This window comes from Bidens hawaiensis, unplaced genomic scaffold, assembly GCF_021521415.1.
Source record: "Bidens hawaiensis isolate Kalapana, Puna unplaced genomic scaffold, B.hawaiensis_p1.1 tig00023055_1, whole genome shotgun sequence".
NCBI classification, from domain to species: domain Eukaryota; kingdom Viridiplantae; phylum Streptophyta; class Magnoliopsida; order Asterales; family Asteraceae; genus Bidens; species Bidens hawaiensis.
The window spans coordinates 328,908-347,647 of record NW_027493608.1 but is presented as its reverse complement, the minus strand read 5'-3'; the positions used below and the strand labels follow the sequence as shown (position 1 = coordinate 347,647).

At 39.5% G+C, this 18,740-nt stretch overlaps 1 protein-coding gene across 1 annotated transcript; it reads right to left on the bottom strand.

Annotated features, from left to right (window-relative positions):
* Positions 1-15,933: 15,933 nt before the first annotated feature.
* Positions 15,934-18,321, bottom strand: LOC143566851 (uncharacterized). Its single transcript, XM_077053432.1, has 3 exons — positions 17,927-18,321; positions 16,239-16,415; positions 15,934-16,131 (listed from the first exon to the last, which is right to left on the bottom strand). The coding sequence occupies exons 1-3, from the start codon at positions 18,278-18,280 to the stop codon at positions 15,934-15,936; spliced, it is 729 nt and encodes a 242-aa protein (XP_076909547.1). The 5' UTR covers positions 18,281-18,321.
* Positions 18,322-18,740: the final 419 nt, after the last annotated feature.

The following is an 18,740-nucleotide window of genomic DNA, read 5'->3' as shown; positions in this document are numbered from 1 at the left end:
AGAATTAATTAATATTATGGCTTTATATTAATGTTTATGTTTTAACGGCAACTTGATTAATATTATGGTATATATATATATTTAAACGACAAAGGTACGAGGTTTGCATGTTCGAATTACTTTAACTAAGGATTATAAGTTGGTATTAAAATTATTGTTCAAGCGAAATGATTTTTAAAGAATTAAAGTTTACTTTTATCGTTAAGAAATGATTTTAAAATACGGTTTACGAAAACAAAATTTTGGTTTTCAATTGTAAAAAGGTGAGATGTATTTTATATTTAATTTATGTAATTTTTATTTAGTTTATAAATAATTTTATAGTTTTATTATGATTTTAATTGATTAAATATAAATATTAAACTATTGTTTTATAATATTAAAAAAAATGGTGTCTGACCCGTGTTTCGAACCCGGGTCTCTAGGTTAGAAGGTCCAAGTGTTAACCAACTGTTCTGTAGCTTATATTCGTTAAAGTTAAGGTTTTTATTACTTAAATATAATAGCAGTTCGTGACATATTGATTATTTTTATATAACAAAACAAAAAAAATATGTTTAAAACAGTCTGACCCGGGTTTCGAACCCAGGTCCCGCGTATACCACCACTATAGACTAACCTGTAACACCCCGGCTTAAAGCGGAAACGCTCGAGTGTGACGTACAGATTGTTCAAACACACGTGACACTATTTGGTGACAATAATAACATTAATTCATTTAAAGCATCATGTAACATAATGTTTGAAAGTAACAATACAAATCCAAATTACAATCAAAATGATAATTTTGTTTATTAAATAACTTAAATATTCTAAGTGTCTTCTCGCCTTCAACCTCTAACAATAGTACCTGTAATATATATATATATATATATATATATATATATATATATATATATATATATATATATATATATATATATAATACGGTCAACTAACTTAATAGTTGGTGAGTTTCCCACAAGTTTGGATAAATACATAAAAACCTTGCAATTCCATGAAACTTGTGATAATTAAACTACTTCGCATGCAATGTCCTTTCTAGTTGGCAACAGCCGACGTACTTGGATTGGGGGTCCCTTTTCCACTCATAACAAAATGGTCCTGAGTGCAAAGGGGGGCGTATGATCATACTTATTGAGGCAACCACTTGCTGAGCACATAATCAAGTAAGCACATATAACACACAAGTCCACGATATGAATTGCAGTTTAATAGTTGAGTATAAAATCGATTTGCGTTTAATAGGATATATATGCTACCCTCAAAAGTAAAAGCGTTAAAAAGGGGGGTGTGAGGAACTCACCTTAAATATTGAGGCGAAAGGGATATGAGTAACTTGAAAGCGTTGAAAATGACCACAACCGAACACGCCACGTAAGCCGAAGCAAGCGATCCGCGCTAACTAAATTGAGTAAAAATAAGACTTAATCGATAATCGTACGGGTTTTATTATTGTGTATCTTGGAAGGTGTTACTTTATATTACTTTTATATTTTTGGTTATTTTATTACTATTTAAGCTTCAACGAAAGATCGGTTATTAATACGAGTTAAGCACTTTAATGGCGAGAAAACGAAGTTTATATGTTCGAAAAGCTTGAACTATTGTTTATAAGTTATATTTATATTTATCGTGTTGACGAAACAAATTTTTAGAAGTTTAAAGTTTACTTTACGTTTATTAAGCGATTTTTTAATTACGGTTTACGAAAACGCGAAACTTGGTTTTTAAATGTATAATAGTGAGATTTATTTTATAGTTAATTTACATAAAATAATTTGCAAATAAGCCCCTGGAGATTTATAATTGTTTTAATCTGAAAATAAAGTATAATTAACATAATCAGCCCTTGGACTATTAAGGTGGTATAATTTATGTTGAGTATTTATGGATTCGGATAATTACGCATTTAACCCGTAAAGTTTAATTAACGATAAAACTCAGACTTGTGTAAATAAATCAAACATATGACCGAGCATTGAACATAAACATCGGGAATACTTTATTAACAATAATGATAATACATCGAGACGACCCAACGGGTCAGGTTAACAGAAACAAATACAAGTCGGAAATTTGACGAATGTCACAACCACCACCACCACCCCCCCACCTTCGGCCACCATCACCACCACCTTCCACCACCCACCACAACCGTCCGTCACCACCACCCACTGTTCACCGCCTACTACAATTCTTTTGCCACCAATCGTCCACCACCACCCACTTCCACAGCTCGTACATCAAACCAATTATGTTGGTACATGTGTGTCAGTAGTTCATAGTCTAGCATTTGTAATCGAGTCTGTAATGTAATTATGTTTTGATTATGATTATTTATGTAAAACGCGAAGTTGTCAACAAGTTCGCTATGGCGAACTTGTTGAATCAGCGAAGTTATTGACAACTTCGCCTGTGGCGAAGTTGTCGTGTTTATATACTGTTCAGCGAACAGTTTACGAAGTTGTTCATTTTAGGGTTTGTTTCAGTTGTTCAGTGAACGTGTTCGTGTTATAGTCTGTAATAGTGACCTCGGGTCACGTGGTTGTTATTAATATAACGTGGTTGGTTTATTGCTTTCGTGTTCGATCTCTACATACTCTACACTCGTATCTACCCACGCAGGGATTCCGCACCTGCGTTGTTAGCGACGTCCCGTGTACGATCCGTCCAGGAACCTACAATTGGTATCAGAGCCATCGGCTCGATTGTGAGGTTCGGGATTTCACGCGGGTGTAGAAAACGTCTCGTTGACCTATTCGCGGGACGTGTTTTTGTTGGGATTGTGTTTTGCTCGTGCTTGACAGTCATTTTCAAGCCATTGCATTGATCGGAAACTGCTGGATTGACGAAAACAGATCTGAACAGTTTCCTTGTTCATCGGGCGAAGTTACCGTTCTTCGGGCGAAGTTACCATTCTTCAGGCGAAGTTGCCGTCACTGGAATTAGGGTTTCGGCGAAGATATAAGGTTTAGCGAAGTTAACCACAACTTCGCTTACCTCATAAGTTCGCCTTAGCGAAGTTATCCGCAACTTCGCTTTCCACCCAAGTTCGCTTACCTCCTAAGTTCGCTCATTCTAAGCGAAGTTATTTTTAACTTCGCCAAGTCTAGCGAATTTAAGAACTCAGCGAAGTTCTCTTTTCAGCGAAGTTAACTTTCAAGCGAAGTTATTCTTAACTTCGCCTACTGAGCTGTTTTAATATTTTTTTTGTATTTTCAGGTTTTTCAGGTTTTCGCAAGGATGTCGTCAATTAACATCTCCGATTTGGTCAAGATGGAAGTAGAAGCGGGGTCTGCCACTAAGGCCCCGAGGCTGATGAAAGGAACTGACTTCGTGGCATGGAAGGACAGATTCATCCAATACATCAAATACCAGGATGCCAAAATGTGGGTGTGCATCCAGGATGGATATATCCCTCCAACTGCGCAATACGAAGGTCGCGATGTGGTTAAGAAGTACAGCAAAATGGAGGACGAAGAGAAGAAAATGTACGAGGCCGAAAGCAAGGCCCATGCTGCGATAACAATGGCACTTCCTCAAGAGGTTCTCCATACGTTCCGAAAGTACACTTCTGCGAGAGAGCTTTGGGATGCTCTTGAAAATAGATTCGAGGGGAATGTGGGTATCCGTGCTTCAAAGATCAAACTCTTAAAAACCCAGTTCTCCGTCTTCAAATTTTTGAAGAATGAATCACTGGATGATATTATCACCAGATACTATCATCTAATGACAGAGCTCAGCAATTATTCAATTGCTTACCGAGAAGAAGAGATCGTTGAAAAGCTTCTCGATGCTCTCCCACCGAAGTGGGAAATGTACACCGTTCTTATGAGGGAAGACAGAGACTTTCCAAATTGTGATCTTGAAACGGCAGTAAACAAGCTCAGAACTTATGAGCTTAATATGGTTCGAAAAGAAACACCAACAGATCAGATACAAGACCCTGGTATGTATGGTGCAAAGGTTAACTCAGGCTCAAGTTCGAGGCCTGAATTTGCTGCTTATTACTCAAAAGGGGAGTCAGGTTCTGACTCTTCTCATGAAGGAAACGTTTCTGTAAACTCGAATGGTGATGTCTGTTTCGTTGCTGGAGGATCAAGTACTTCAAAGCCTCAAGCATCCTCAAGTAGTTTTTCTGCAAATGCCTCAAGCAATAATTATTCCAAGATGCCTATGAGTGTAAAATCTGCTGAAGAGCAGTTTGCAGTCTATGCATCATTTATTGCTTCCTATGAAAACTACATCCAGGGGAAGATTGTGGACCCTGCTGCTCTTGATGAGGATTACGACCAGATCGATGCTGATGATCTGGAGGAGATGGATTTGCAATGGCAAATGGCAATGATTGTGAGGCGTGTAAAACGGTTTATGAACAAAACTGGGAGAAAGTTTGTTGGTGGTAGGCCCGGGTTCGACAAATCCAAGGTAAGGTGCTATAATTGTCAACAGTACGGGCACTTTGCCAAGGAATGCAGAAATGAGAGGGTTGAACGAGGACAAGGTCGACCTACACAACACTCTGGAGTTAACAGAGAGATTAACGCCATGTTGACCAGAGAAGCAGGTGAGTACAACTGGAACTCACATTCAAGTGGTTCTGGTGAGCAAGCGAACATGGCTGAGGCTGAAGTTAAAGAATGTGAGAAGGTTGAAGGAATTGAGAAAGCTACTGAAGAAGAAACAGCTTTCATGGCAGATGACAAGGATAATCGCTCCGAGGTAAGTACTAAGGATATTTGTACTAGTTGTGAGAATTTGTCTGAGCAACTTAAAACGATAACTGATCAGTATGTCCATTTAGATGCTGACTTTAAAACTATTAAAGAAGATCACCATTTTACGAAAGCAAGAGAAACGAGTTATAAAATTAAAATAAAAGCTTGTGAAAAAGACGTTCAAAGCTTAAAAATTAAACTTGCTGAGAAAATTGAAATAATTGATCTTAGTTATGAAGTTTTAGAGGAAAAAACGAAATTGATTGCTGATCGAGATAAACAGATTGCTGACCACCAGGTGAAGGTGGTGGAACTGAACCGCAAACTTGAGCAGTTCCGGAATTCCTCGGCCATCCTTGATCACCTCGTGAGTGATCCAGGTACCTCTGCAAAGAGGGGAGGAATCGGATATAATGAAGTTCCACCACCCTTTAACCACAACTATACTTATAATCCGAGTGTTCAGAAATCTGTTGATTTCGAAGTTCCTCAGACAACTCCAATCAAGATTACAAGTGTAAAACCAAGTGTTAGCTGTGGAGAAACAAGTTCGAAAGTTTCTAATGTGAATATTTCTGTTTCGAGTCCAGTCTCATCGGATTCGGATAAGTTGTCCGAATCTGGTCAGATAAAAGAGAAGGTAGGGTTACCCACCGATGGAGATAAAAATAAAGTTTCTAAAAAGAGCTCTCCACTCAATCCGTACGTCCCACCTTATGTGAGACGAACGGCTGGTAACACTGCCTCTACATCCAAACCAACATTTGACAAGAAATTGGAGAGTCGGTGTTGCTTTAGATGTAACAAATTAGGGCATTTAGTTGCAGATTGCCCCCTGGAGCCGAGATTCAGAGGTGTGAAGCCAAATAAAAATGAGAATAAGCGTCATTTTGTTCCTGCTAAAAATGAAAACTTTAAAAAATGCCAAAATGTAACGAATTCAAGTTTTCATAAAAACCAACCTCATTTTTACAACCAAACCACAAGATACAACACTTTCAATTCTCAAAGGTTTGGAAGGCATTACACTCAATCTGCAGGGAGATTCCCTAACAGGACTTACAGAAATTATCCTGATGTTAACTTGAGAAAGCCAGGGTACGGGACGTATCGATCCAAGACCAATTGGTCTTGGGTCCCAAGATTCTAACTCTTTGTTTTATTGTGCAGGAACAGTTGAACAGGGCTGCCAACAATCTTTGGATTGTAGATAGCGGCTGTTCCAGGCACATGACAGGCAACAAACACTTGTTGCAAGACTTAAAACCTGTTCAGGGAGCTAGAGTTAGTTTTGCTGGTGAAAGCGGTGGAAGGATTACTTGTAGAGGAACTGTGTCGAATGGGAGAATGACACTTGAAAATGTAAACTTTGTGGAGGAATTAAAACACAATCTGCTGAGTGTGTTGCAGATTTGTGATAAAGATTACACTGTCCATTTCACGAAGAATGAAGCAATAGTATTGAAGCCTGGTTTTCAGATACCAGATGAATGGATAGTAATGAAAGCTCCACGTGAAACGAATACATATGTGATAGACATGAGGTCTACTGAAATGGCCACCGGAGAATCTTGTTTAATGACAAAAGCAAGCGAATCAGAATCAGAATTGTGGCACAGGAGAATGGGACATATTCATCTTCGGAAGATGAACTTCATTGTCAAGAATGGGCTTGTGATGGGTGTTCCCTTAAAAAGTTTTAACTTTGAAGACAAATGTATAGCATGCAAGAAGGGAAAGCAACACAAGAAATCCCATCTCACCAAGAAGATTAACTCAATTGCCGGTACTCTAGAACTACTTCATATGGATCTCTTCGGTCCCGTGAATGTACAAAGTCTAGGAGGTACCTCTTACTGCTTGGTGATCACTGATGACTACTCGCGATACTCGTGGGTATATTTTCTGAAAACGAAAGACGAGACGGCTCAAATGGTGAAGAATCTAATTACAAAAGTTGAGAACGTCATGAGTAAATCAGTTAAATTCATCAGAAGTGACAATGGGACAGAGTTCAAGAACTTTGAAATGGAATTTTTCTGTCTTCAGAAGGGAATTGAACATCAATACAGCGCTCCGTACACTCCACAACAGAATGGAGTGGCTGAAAGGAAGAACCGAACGTTAATTGAAGGAGCCAGAACTATGCTGGCAGACTCGAAGCTTCCTGTGATGTTCTGGGCTGAAGCAGTTGCTACAGCCTGCTATGTTCTGAATAGGGTGCTAACCGTTAAGAGACTTGGAAAAACTTGTTACGAGCTTATGCACGGAAGGAAGCCCAACTTGTGCGGTCTTGAACCATTTGGGTCTCCTTGTTCGATTTTGAAGACTAATTCGAAATTTGGTGAAGTAGCCGATGAGGGAATCCTAGTCGGTTATGTTGTTGGGACTCCCAACAGACGGGTCTTCAATACGTCGACTTGCAAGGTGGAGGTGGTTTGTAACACCGACATTACTAGTTACCAACCACCAAAACCAAGCAATGGACCTGCTGAGCTTTTCGATTATGTTAAACTTTTTAAGTCGTTTAATGTACCTGATTTGGAAATTTCTGAAGAAGACGAAAGAGCTGTGACGAAGATGATACTTGATGAGGAAGAGAATCTATTGCAACATCAGATGTTTGAGATATCTCAACCTTCCACATCAAACCCTATCGATACCCCTACTGCCTCAACTGAAGATGAGTTTATCAATCCTTTTCACTCTCAGCCAGAAACAACCATAGATGAGATCTCTTCAAACTTGGAAGACAATTTACATGTCGGTGCTGTTCCGACCACGAGAATTCACAAAGATCACCCATTGGAGAACGTTATAGGTGATGTGTCCTCCAGTGTACAAACCAGAAGTAGCTTGAATGAGCACACCTGTGTTTATACAAGCATAAAAGAAACGGGTATAATGAATGAATGTTTGTACTCCTGCTTTATAAGCCAAATTGAACCAAAGAATTATCAAATGGCTTTAAAGGACAGCTCGTGGGTCGAGGCCATGCAAGAAGAGTTGGCTCAGTTCGAGAAAATGGAAGTTTGGACCTTGGTTGAAAAACCAAGAAATGTGCATGCTATAGGCACAAAATGGGTGTTCAAGTGTAAGAGAGATGATAAGGGAATTATTGTAAGAAATAAGGCGAGGCTGGTTGTTAAAGGTTTTAATCAGCAAGAGGGTATTGATTACAATGAGGTGTTTGCTCCTGTTGCCCGGTTAGAAGCGATTCGATTGTTTTTGGCGTTTGCTGCATTTAAAAAGATGAAGTTATTTCAGTTGGATGTGAAGAGCGCGTTTCTAAATGGGAAAGTTGATGAGGTTGTGTATGTTGAGCAACCTCCGGGTTTTCCTGACCCAGACTTTCCTGATCATGTATACAGGTTGAGCAAGGCGTTATATGGGTTACATCAGGCACCTCGTGCCTGGTATTCGACGTTATCGGACTACTTGCTGGAAAATGGTTTTGAAAGGGGATTGATTGACAGTACGTTGTTTGTGAAGAGAGAAGGATGTGACTTCCTACTGGTTCAAGTCTATGTGGATGATATCATTTTTGCTGCATCAAGAGTATCCATGTGTCAGGATTTTGAAGCTGTCATGAAGAAACGATTCGAGATGAGTGCTATGGGTGAACTAACTTTCTTTCTAGGATTGCAGGTTGATCAGAAGAAGGACGGGATGTTCATTCATCAAACGAAGTACGTTCATGATGTGCTGAAAAGATTCAAGATGGAGGACAGCTCTCCATATGATACTCCCATCTGCGTCAATCACAAATTGGGTGCTGAATCAGATGGTGACGCAGATGTGGACCCAACTCTGTATCGGGCGATAATAGGTTCATTAATGTATTTAACTGCTTCTAGGCCTGATATAATGTTTGCTGTTTGTCTTTGTGCACGTTTTCAGGCAAATCCGAAAGAATCTCATTTGAAAGGTGCAAAGAGGATACTACGGTATCTCAAGGGCAAGCCGAAGCTGGGGTTGTGGTACCCAAAGGGAGGAGACGTTGAACTGGTGGCGTATACAGATTCTGATTATGGTGGATGCAATCAGAGTCGGAAGTCAACGACGGGAGGCTGTCAGTTTCTTGGAGGAAGATTAGTTTCCTGGCAGTGCAAGAAACAGACATCAGTTGCTATTTCAACATGCGAAGCTGAATACATGGCAGCATCCAACTGCTGCTCTCAGGTTTTGTGGATTCAGCAACAATTACGCGACTATGGTCTGAATTTCTTACTCACTCCTATTTTAATTGATAACTCTGCCGCCATCTCAGTAATTAACAATCCCGTGAAGCACAGTAAAACTAAGCATATTGACATTCGTCATCACTTCATACGGGATTGTGCTGAGAAGAAACTGATCAAGATCGAAAAGGTTGATACACTTGAAAATTTTGCTGACTTGTTTACAAAAGCGTTTGATAAATCTAGATTTCAAAACCTAATTGAGCTGAACGGGATGATCAATCCCGAGTAACCATGCCTTTGTGTTTGTTTAAAAAAAAAAAAAAAATATGTGTCATTATTGCTTAAAATTAGTCGGTTACCTCAGTTTGATGGACATATCCTAGGATATGTTTTGGTCCTCGTTTCAACTTAGAGAATGAGGATAGCCATTAACCGGAAGACTGAAAGTGACCGGGGCAGTTATGACGTGTGTTCTTTCAGTTGCTGAAAATTAGTCGGTCATTCTTAGTAAGAAGGACACATACTTGTATGTGGTCGGTCCAGTTGATCCATTGGATCTTCAGGGTAGCCGTTTACCTGACGACGTTGACGTGATCGGGGCGATTGAAATCAAAATTTTTTAGGGAAATGAAATTACTTTTCAAGTCTACTACTTCGTAAGAAGTTCTTTGCTGTGTTTAACAGAAAATTGATCCAACCTTGGAAAATGATATATATACTGATTGTGTGTTCTTAACTAGTGAAGTTATTAGGCTTAAAAGGCTTTAGAACAGTCATTGTATGTCGTGGTAATTTTTATGGTGCGTAAAAGTGTATGTGATACTAACTTAAACTACTCGAATTTACGTGGAAACTCCTTAAGAGTTTTGAATGTCTTCACACATATCTTTCCGAATGATAGGCAGAAAAGCGACTACCCAGTCATACACGAGCCCATGAGTGATCTGATTCCCGTGAAGAAAGCATTTCAAGACACTGCAGTGATCCAGATTCGGGACTTGCAGTAGTTTAATACTCCGAAGTCAATAAGAATGTTTGGTTTAAAAAAAAAAAAAAAAAAAAAAAAAACATGTATATTTTTAGTACTTATGAGACATAATAACAATCAAGACTTCTCATGTCTGGAGTAAGAAGAGAACGGGAAGCTGACAACGAGTATATACAAGTTAATCAGACACTATGGGTCGAAGTCAACTCGGGGTGACTTGGGTATAACCAAATACGCCTTGAGAATAGATAGAAGACATCATTATCTCTGAGTTGTTGTCAACTTAAAATTTTGAGCTTAACTGAACCTTAATCCGTATCACATAAACGATGAAAACCATTTAAGTTATTTACATGCTTGCAACCTGTTTCTCTATGTCATAATACAGCTAAACACGGATCCAAGTGACAGTCACATAGTTAGTATGATTCCTGTTAGGATCTTTTCTAAAACGTAGTGGTCCCTGACTAGACTGAAATTTGATCCCTTATTTCGTAAAATTTTTATAAGTTTTTCTATTTTTGTAGTTGTGTTATTGAAAAACTGGTTACTTGGACATGATCATTTTTGTTTAACTCTTTTTGGAAACTTCTAGTGTTAACTGCAAGATTATTCAAACTTAAAGGGCTGATTTTGAAAATACGGGCGAAGTTGTTGAATTCGGCGAAGTTGTGCTTAACTTCGCCTAGGCGAAGTTAAACGTAACTTCGCCTGAACAAACTCAGCCCTATATAAGGCTTTTAAAACAGTAACAGTATCATTTATTTTCGAAATTCCGGCGAACTTATTATAAAAACCATTATATCCGGCGATCTTGTTTTCATTCCGTTTTCGATCTTGTGTTCCTAGTTTCTACTATACTCGTGGTATGTGTTGTCAATATCATCCAAACATACTCGTTCATTATAGTTTTAACCGGTTCGAGACCTCGGGTCGTCGAACCTTCAAAACCATGATTTTCACCCTTGTGTTACGTGTTCATGGACGTCCTTTACGTCTCAATATCATTACTCTATGTTGTTAATCACTGATGGATCGTCAAATCGGTCCGAAAACATCGGATTTAAGCCTTGAATCTGAACAGTCGCCGTTTCAGATTCAGGCGAAGTTAAGGTTTAGGCGAAGTTATCCACAACTTCGCCAGAAGATTAATTTCGCCTGTGGCGAAGTTATCCGTAACTTCGCCTTGAAGCTTAAGTTCGCCTGTGGCGAAGTTATCCGTAATTTCGCCTTGAACTCAAGTTCGCCTTTGGCGATGTTGTGATCCAGCGAAGTTAACATCAACTTCGCCTATACCATTTTACTTAACAATTTTTAGACGAAATTATAGTTGAAGCGAATTTGTTCCCAACTTCGCCTCACCTAAAAGTTCGCCTGTATAGATTTAATCACAACTTCGCTCATGGTACTTAGCGAACTTGTGAGCTGCTTACACACTGTCTAACTTGTTTTGTTTGGTGCAGATATGGCTGCTATTGGTGGTGCTGGTGGTGATGATGGTGATGAGCAACGACAATTCTTTCCAGCCCATAACCAGTACATCACGTTAGATCCAGACGCACGAGGCGTCGAAGACTACAGGGAGATTATTACGTTTCTCCTGCGATCAAGAGTCTTTCACGCGCTGACACATACACTGCCTATTTCTCTGCCTAACATTGAAGACTTTTGGCAGACAGTGTACTACGATTGCAGGCCTGAGCCTCCGGTGATGCGAGCAACCGTAAATGGTCACAACATACAGTTTTCCTCGGAAGACATACGGTTGGCTCTGCAGTTCGGTGAAGAAACTAGAGATGACCCGACGGAGTTCGTAGCTCCTTTCCGGGATGGAGCTTATTTGAGGATGGGTTATTCGGGTCCGCTGGGGGACTCGCAGAGGAGGAAAGGGTTTCTGCTAGATCAGTGGCGCTTCCTGATGCATGTTTTAATAGTATGCATGTCCGGCAGGAAGGCAGGAACAGACGGGATGGGCGCGACGATGCAGTCGGCCATGATAGCGCTGACTTACAACCGCAGATATTCATTCAGTCAGCTTATATTTTACGAGATTGATCGTCAGCGAAGGGCTGTGGCGCGCGAGCGATTCACTATGTATCCTCGTTTCTTACAGATGATTTTAAATCATGTCGCTCCGTCGCTACCACAGAGACGCCCAATAAGATACGTCGAATGCGTGACGAAACGTATCTTTGCTCAGTGCCGCACCTCGAGCACTCGAAGCAAGCCTGAGCTGCGTCCCAGGCATACTCTCTTATTCGGATATCTCATCAATCCGGAGTATGTTCCTGCAGGAGGGGACGAGTTCAGAGACCCCCAACCACATCAGGCGGCAGCACCTCATGCTGTATCAGCTGCGCCTGTGGTTTCTACTGTTGCCTCTGCTGCTGTGCCAGCTACTGTATCTCATGCTGTGTCTACTGCTGAAGACGTTGATCTTAATGCTGCCTTTGGCGTACATGGTGTGTTTGATATGGAGGTCTCGGGTCCTCAGTTTATGGATGTTACTAGAGCAGCTACTTCGGTAGCTGACTCTGATCTAGACGAGACGTTTGCTGAGGCGAGAAGACTTATGGTGTCTCGGGAACGGACTACGGGAAAGAGACCGAGAACGGAAAACGAGGATGAGGAAGAAGTTGATGAAGAGGAGGCAGTGCAGATTGTGCTTAGACGTTCAAGAAGAGAACAGAGAGGTAGGGGTTCGGGAGCTGGAGAATCTTCAAGGCTGGTACGTTTTGCTCCACCTGCCTTGTCTGGTATGTCTCTTATTCCTACTACAGCACAGGTTACTGCTGTCGAGATGTCGGCCCCAGCAGTTGTGTCTCTACCACCCCAATCGCTTACTACACCGGTGGTGGTTGCACGATTTGTGGAGTCGACCGTCACTGCTACTGCAGGGTTACCAAGTGTACCACCTGCGGTCACTTCTGCTGATGTTCCGCCAACTCCTACGCCTACTTCAGATTCCGAGAGGATTACATCACTAGAGCAGATTGTTGCTGATCAGACAAAGACCATTCAGAGCCTAGTGGAATCCAATCGACTACAAGCAGCCCTCCTGGTTGAACACGGTAAAATAATAGATGCCTTCAAGGCATTCTTGGCATCTCAGGGGGAGAAGACTTGTAGGGGTGATGAGTTGAGGACGAAACGAAGAGAAGATCATGACGATGATCCCAATGCACCGGAAGGTGCAGGTGGTGAGCTGCCAAGAACCTCTCAGGCTCTTGGGGCTTCCACAACTGAGGGGGAGTCTACAAATGCAGCTGGTGACGATGTTGTAGCAGTTGATGATGATGATGATGTTGAAGACGTGATAGATGCATTGAAAGAGTTGGATGAGGAGGATGATGAGTTTATGATGGAAGATGATGTGCTGCCAGTGGATGAGATTGAGAGGATTGGAGAACAGATTACGGTTGAAAACATGGTAGAAGAAGGTGAGATTGTGGATGACTCCGTGGAACATGAGATTCCGGAGGTTGACAGAACAGGTTTGGGTGATGAGAATGTGGAGGAAGATGCTGAGTGGGAGGAACAACCGAAATGGAAGGAAGGTTGTGCCCACTGGTTCGTAAAGACGAAGAAGCCGGCGGTCCCTAAGATGTTCAGAAAAAGTTACAATATTAAGGGATACGCGGAAGCCAAGAAAGGTATTATCTGCTGGTTATACGACGAGCAGCTGCGGCTCTTTGTGATCAAGAGGTACGATGGCATTCAGTACTTCCAGAGAAAGTTGAGATCTCTAAACACACTGCCAGAATGTGAAGTAAAAGATTTAGCCAGATTGGGATTGATAAACAGAAGCGAAGACAACATGGCTAGAATCATTGCGAAGATCGTGTGGAAAGAGTGCGTTAAAGAGAAAAAGTTTGAGCTACTGAAACCACAAAAGGGGAAACTTGTCGAAGACAAGGATAGAGGTCTGAGAGTTGATGGAAAACCTTGGATGGTCATGAAATACAAACCGATCCGGTGCCTTAAAGAAGTACCGATGAAGTTCATGCCCAAGGACGTGCTCAAAGATCTAAAATGGTGGTACGTGGATTGTGAGACAGCTGAGGCGGTAATGGAAGATGAGGATGAACAAGAAGTACTTCGGGTTTACGACCCGATGCATCTTGTTAATCTATCGATGGCTGATCTGAAGGCGCTCAACGAGAAAAAGATCTTCTACATTCCTGCTTGGAAGGATCAAGCTAGGAAATATCAACGGGTGGTGTCGGTATGTGTTAGAGAAGGGGCGCACGCGTAGAGATGCAAGATTACAAGACTCAAGATTTGAAGATCAAGATATGAAGCTACTGCCAAGGGGGAGTCTGTTGGTACATGTGTGTCAGTAGTTCATAGTCTAGCATTTGTAATCGAGTCTGTAATGTAATTATGTTTTGATTATGATTATTTATGTAAAACGCGAAGTTGTCAACAAGTTCGCTATGGCGAACTTGTTGAATCAGCGAAGTTATTGACAACTTCGCCTGTGGCGAAGTTGTCGTGTTTATATACTGTTCAGCGAACAGTTTACGAAGTTGTTCATTTTAGGGTTTGTTTCAGTTGTTCAGTGAACGTGTTCGTGTTATAGTCTGTAACAGTGACCTCGGGTCACGTGGTTGTTATTAATATAACGTGGTTGGTTTATTGCTTTCGTGTTCGATCTCTACATACTCTACACTCGTATCTACCCACGCAGGGATTCCGCACCTGCGTTGTTAGCGACGTCCCGTGTACGATCCGTCCAGGAACCTACAAATTATTTAGCATTCTATAGACGTCAAATGACTTCTATCTGCTGTGATATGTATGATAGGTAACTAATTTTTAGCTTATGCAGACGATATGCAGTTTATAAAATAAACAATATTGTACTTTCATATTGCAGACCTTTAGACCACATCTTCAGTTGCACATGAAATTAGATTGCAGACAGTTTTTGTCATAAAAAATAAACACCACCTTAGTCTAAGTGTTTCAATCTTGTTAATCTCAACACAAAATATGATTTTTATTTTTAGGTTAGTTAGTTGATGTCTCATTGCCTACATGACAGTGACGTGACATTTTTTTTATTAACTAACCTCTTCCACAACACTTAGGAGTTGTTTCTTTTTCTGAAAAAGGTCTGCACAGGCTCTTTTATCTGTGCCGCACAGACCATACGCAGACATTGCCATCTGCATATTGTTTGTTTTTTCGAAGACGTTTTATTAGAAAATGCCCATGCGAACTCTTCTTGGTGCAAACTTGGCTCATCCACTTCTAAGATCTTTTAAGGTCTGAATAGGATTAAACAGCACCATCAACCAACACTCACTGTCCACCACACCACCCACAACCCACCATCCGCCACCACCACCACCACCATCCACCACCCACCACCAGCGTCCACTACCACCACCACCACCCGTCCACCGCCGCTAACATCCACTACCACGACCAACCCACCGCCGTCTACCACCGCTACCACAACCCACCACCCACTGCCTATCACCACCGCCACCCACCGTTCGCCGCCCATCACCACCACCACCCACTATCACAGTTCATACACCACCACCAGTTTATTTTATCATTCTATAAATGTTAAAAACAAACAGTCTTCATCTTGTAGACAGCAGAGGTTTGGTCCGCCTTTTCTCCTACCGATGTCAGCAAATATGGTTCGTAGACTGCATGCATTTTACTTCTGAAAAAACAAACAACACCTAGCCTAAGTGTTTCAAACTTGTTAATCTCAACAGAAAATATTACTTAATTCTTTGATATTTTGTAACATTACATTGTTATTTTTATCATATTGGATGAACTTATGAGGGATAATTACTTAACCATTTACATGGTGTGGAAATCAAATAGCAAAACTACAATGCAATTTATTACCAAAAATCTGTAGACAAAAACCAAAATAAATTCGAAATTTAAAAACTTAATCAAACTAACTACTTTGATTTGAGCTCCCAAAGAAATGCAAAAGACAAATAAGATTAGAGCTCCAATTTCATACAAAGCACACACTAAGATTATAAAACAAGGGTGTGAGGATTTAAGGAATGAAATCCGGTGAGAACGAATCAATGTCAAAATTGTTAATCCAAACATGATCATCTACGTCACCAAAACCTTCGTGCCCATCTCTATGACTCGTACATTGATCTTCCATTGCCTTCTCAATTTCATCATTTCTAGCAAATCTACCTCGTATACGAGGTCTGCTATCCGCCAATGTTTTCCTGCATACATACTATGAAGAGAAACAAGCTAGTGTTATACCTATGAAATGGGAAATAAAAAAAGCCAAAATATTTTTGTTATATTTTATTAATTAGGGGGCTGAAAAACCCTATTAACCTTAATTTTCTTGGTGAAATTACGTTGAGTTTTCTTGCTTCGGTAACGCTCGATTCTTTCTTTTTTCTCATCTGGTGAGTACCTACAAGCCCTGTTCATGCTTTCAATGATGCTATTGCTTTCACTTGATATTGGACTTTCTGATCGATGAGAGTGACATTGCATCATATTTGTTCCCTGCAAATAACAAATTTTATGATTAAGTTACAGCCGTAACGTAAGGAACTTAAAAACATATAGACTTTTGTTAACATAATTCTAAATAAACTCAACACCATAAGTTAACTTTAATTAAAATGTATAATAAAACAAAGGTTTATTGGATTTTAATAATCTCTATTGACTGGTATTGGCCGATAATAATCCTTATTCATTTTATCACCGCTGGCGGTCCCAAATTTAAAAAAATTGGCCCCCAATGGTCCCCGTTAAAAATGACTTAACAGCGTTATACTTTTTTCCGAATTTCAAACTAATGTTTTAGGGTTTTTGATCAGAAGGAGGATACGAGTCGATTGATGCAAAGATTCGTTCAAAACGGCGCTCCAAAACGACGAAACAATGCTTCCTTTCGGTTGTTTGAACTTACAATTAACAAAAATCAAGTCGTTTGGATCACCGTTTCAAGCTAAGTTATATCAATCGACTCGTATCCTATTTCCAAACAAAAGCCCTAAAACAATAGTTTGAAATTCAGAAAAAAGTATAACACTGTTAAGTCATTTTTAACGAGGGACCATTGGGGGCCAACTTTTTTAAATTTGAGATCACCAATGGTGATAAAATGAATAGGAACTATTACCGGCCAATACCAGTCAATAGGGATTATTAAAATCCAATAAACCTAAAACTAATTATAATAAAATAATAATAATAACAATAATAATAATAGTAATATACTGGTCACTTTTTGTAGTGTTTTATAAACCTAAAACTAATTATAATAAAATAATAATAATAACAATAATAATAATAGTAATATATTGGTCACTTTTTGTTAGTGATTTCTTTTTGTCAAGTCCTCGTGATTGAGACTAATCATATGTAGCGGGGTTATAATTCTTTACAAGACTGAAAGGGTATATCTACATACAAAAAGTTAAACAAATGGTTGGCGATGACATATTTAATTTATATATAAATAAGAAACAAAATAAAAGAAACTTATACATATATCATTATTATATCAATATTGGTAGACCAAACAATACAAAAATCAACGATTTATCATTTTCGAATGACGGGCTTAAAATATCTATATTGAATTAGTACTTATTTCTACATTTTAAATCAAAATAATCTTAAAAATAATTGGAAAATAAACATCAATATAGATAAAGTAATTATACTATTACACACGGTAATATTGAACTCGATCTTGTTAAAACCTTAATTATGATTTTTTTAGTATTAATAAATAGTGTTTACATCATACAGAAGACAAACAGGCAAAAGCTTGCACCGTTAACCTTTTCTTAGACAACAAAACTAAGTTATTTAAAAATAATGTTCATTGGAACGTGAGGTCATAACATTACTATTTATGACCCGTTGAACACGACTAATTAAGTAGCTCTATAGCCTCAGAAACTATGCGATTGAACGACTTGTTTAGCGATTTGTTTGAGCATAAGAATACCTGAACAACTCATAAATTATAATTGTGTGAAATAATAAGTAAAAAAAACCTGTAAATCTTCTGCACTGAAAACCCTCCTCATAGATGGGCTGCTTCCTTCAAAGTCTAGTAGCTCATTAGGGGACGAAATGGGTTGATTAAAGAACCCATTATTATGGTACTCATTAGCAATCGAATGACTACTTCCGGTCCTTTGAATCACCATGCTCGCAGCATAACTCGGTGAGTCATACCCTCCACTACTTGTTGCACACACCGAATTATCCAACTCATATGTAGGAATGGCTAGAGCCAGTGGTGGTGTTAAGTAACCGATGGCAGCGTGTGGTGTGATCGATCCAGACATGGTGAGTGAGTCGGGTGAGAAGATATAGGGGTCGTTGTTGTGAGTGTGACCGTACATGGCGTATGGAGGATTAGTTAGTTAAGTTGCAACTTAAATGAATAAGGAGTGTGGTGGGTATAGTGGTGGCAAAATACACTACACGTTTATATAAGCTATATTGTGATGTCAAACATGACTTCATATGTTGACTTATTTTGGTGGTTTAATCTTTTTATTGACCCCCAAGAGATTTATGCCTACTTATTTTCAAATAAGTTGGATTCAAACGATTTGTTTTCTTCTTCACAAGTCGTCTTAACTTCCGTTGACTTTTTATTCCGTTTACTTTTTTAAAACCTTTATGATACATCCGCGATATGAAATCTTTGTTGCTTATCTATAATAATGTTTATATGAAACGTTTTATTCATAGGGCCCTAAGCTTTAAACTTATGTAGACCTCATATGTGGTTTGTGAAGACTTACGATTTGATAAATAAAATTGGTGGACGAATTAAGCTCGCTGTTAGAAAAATGA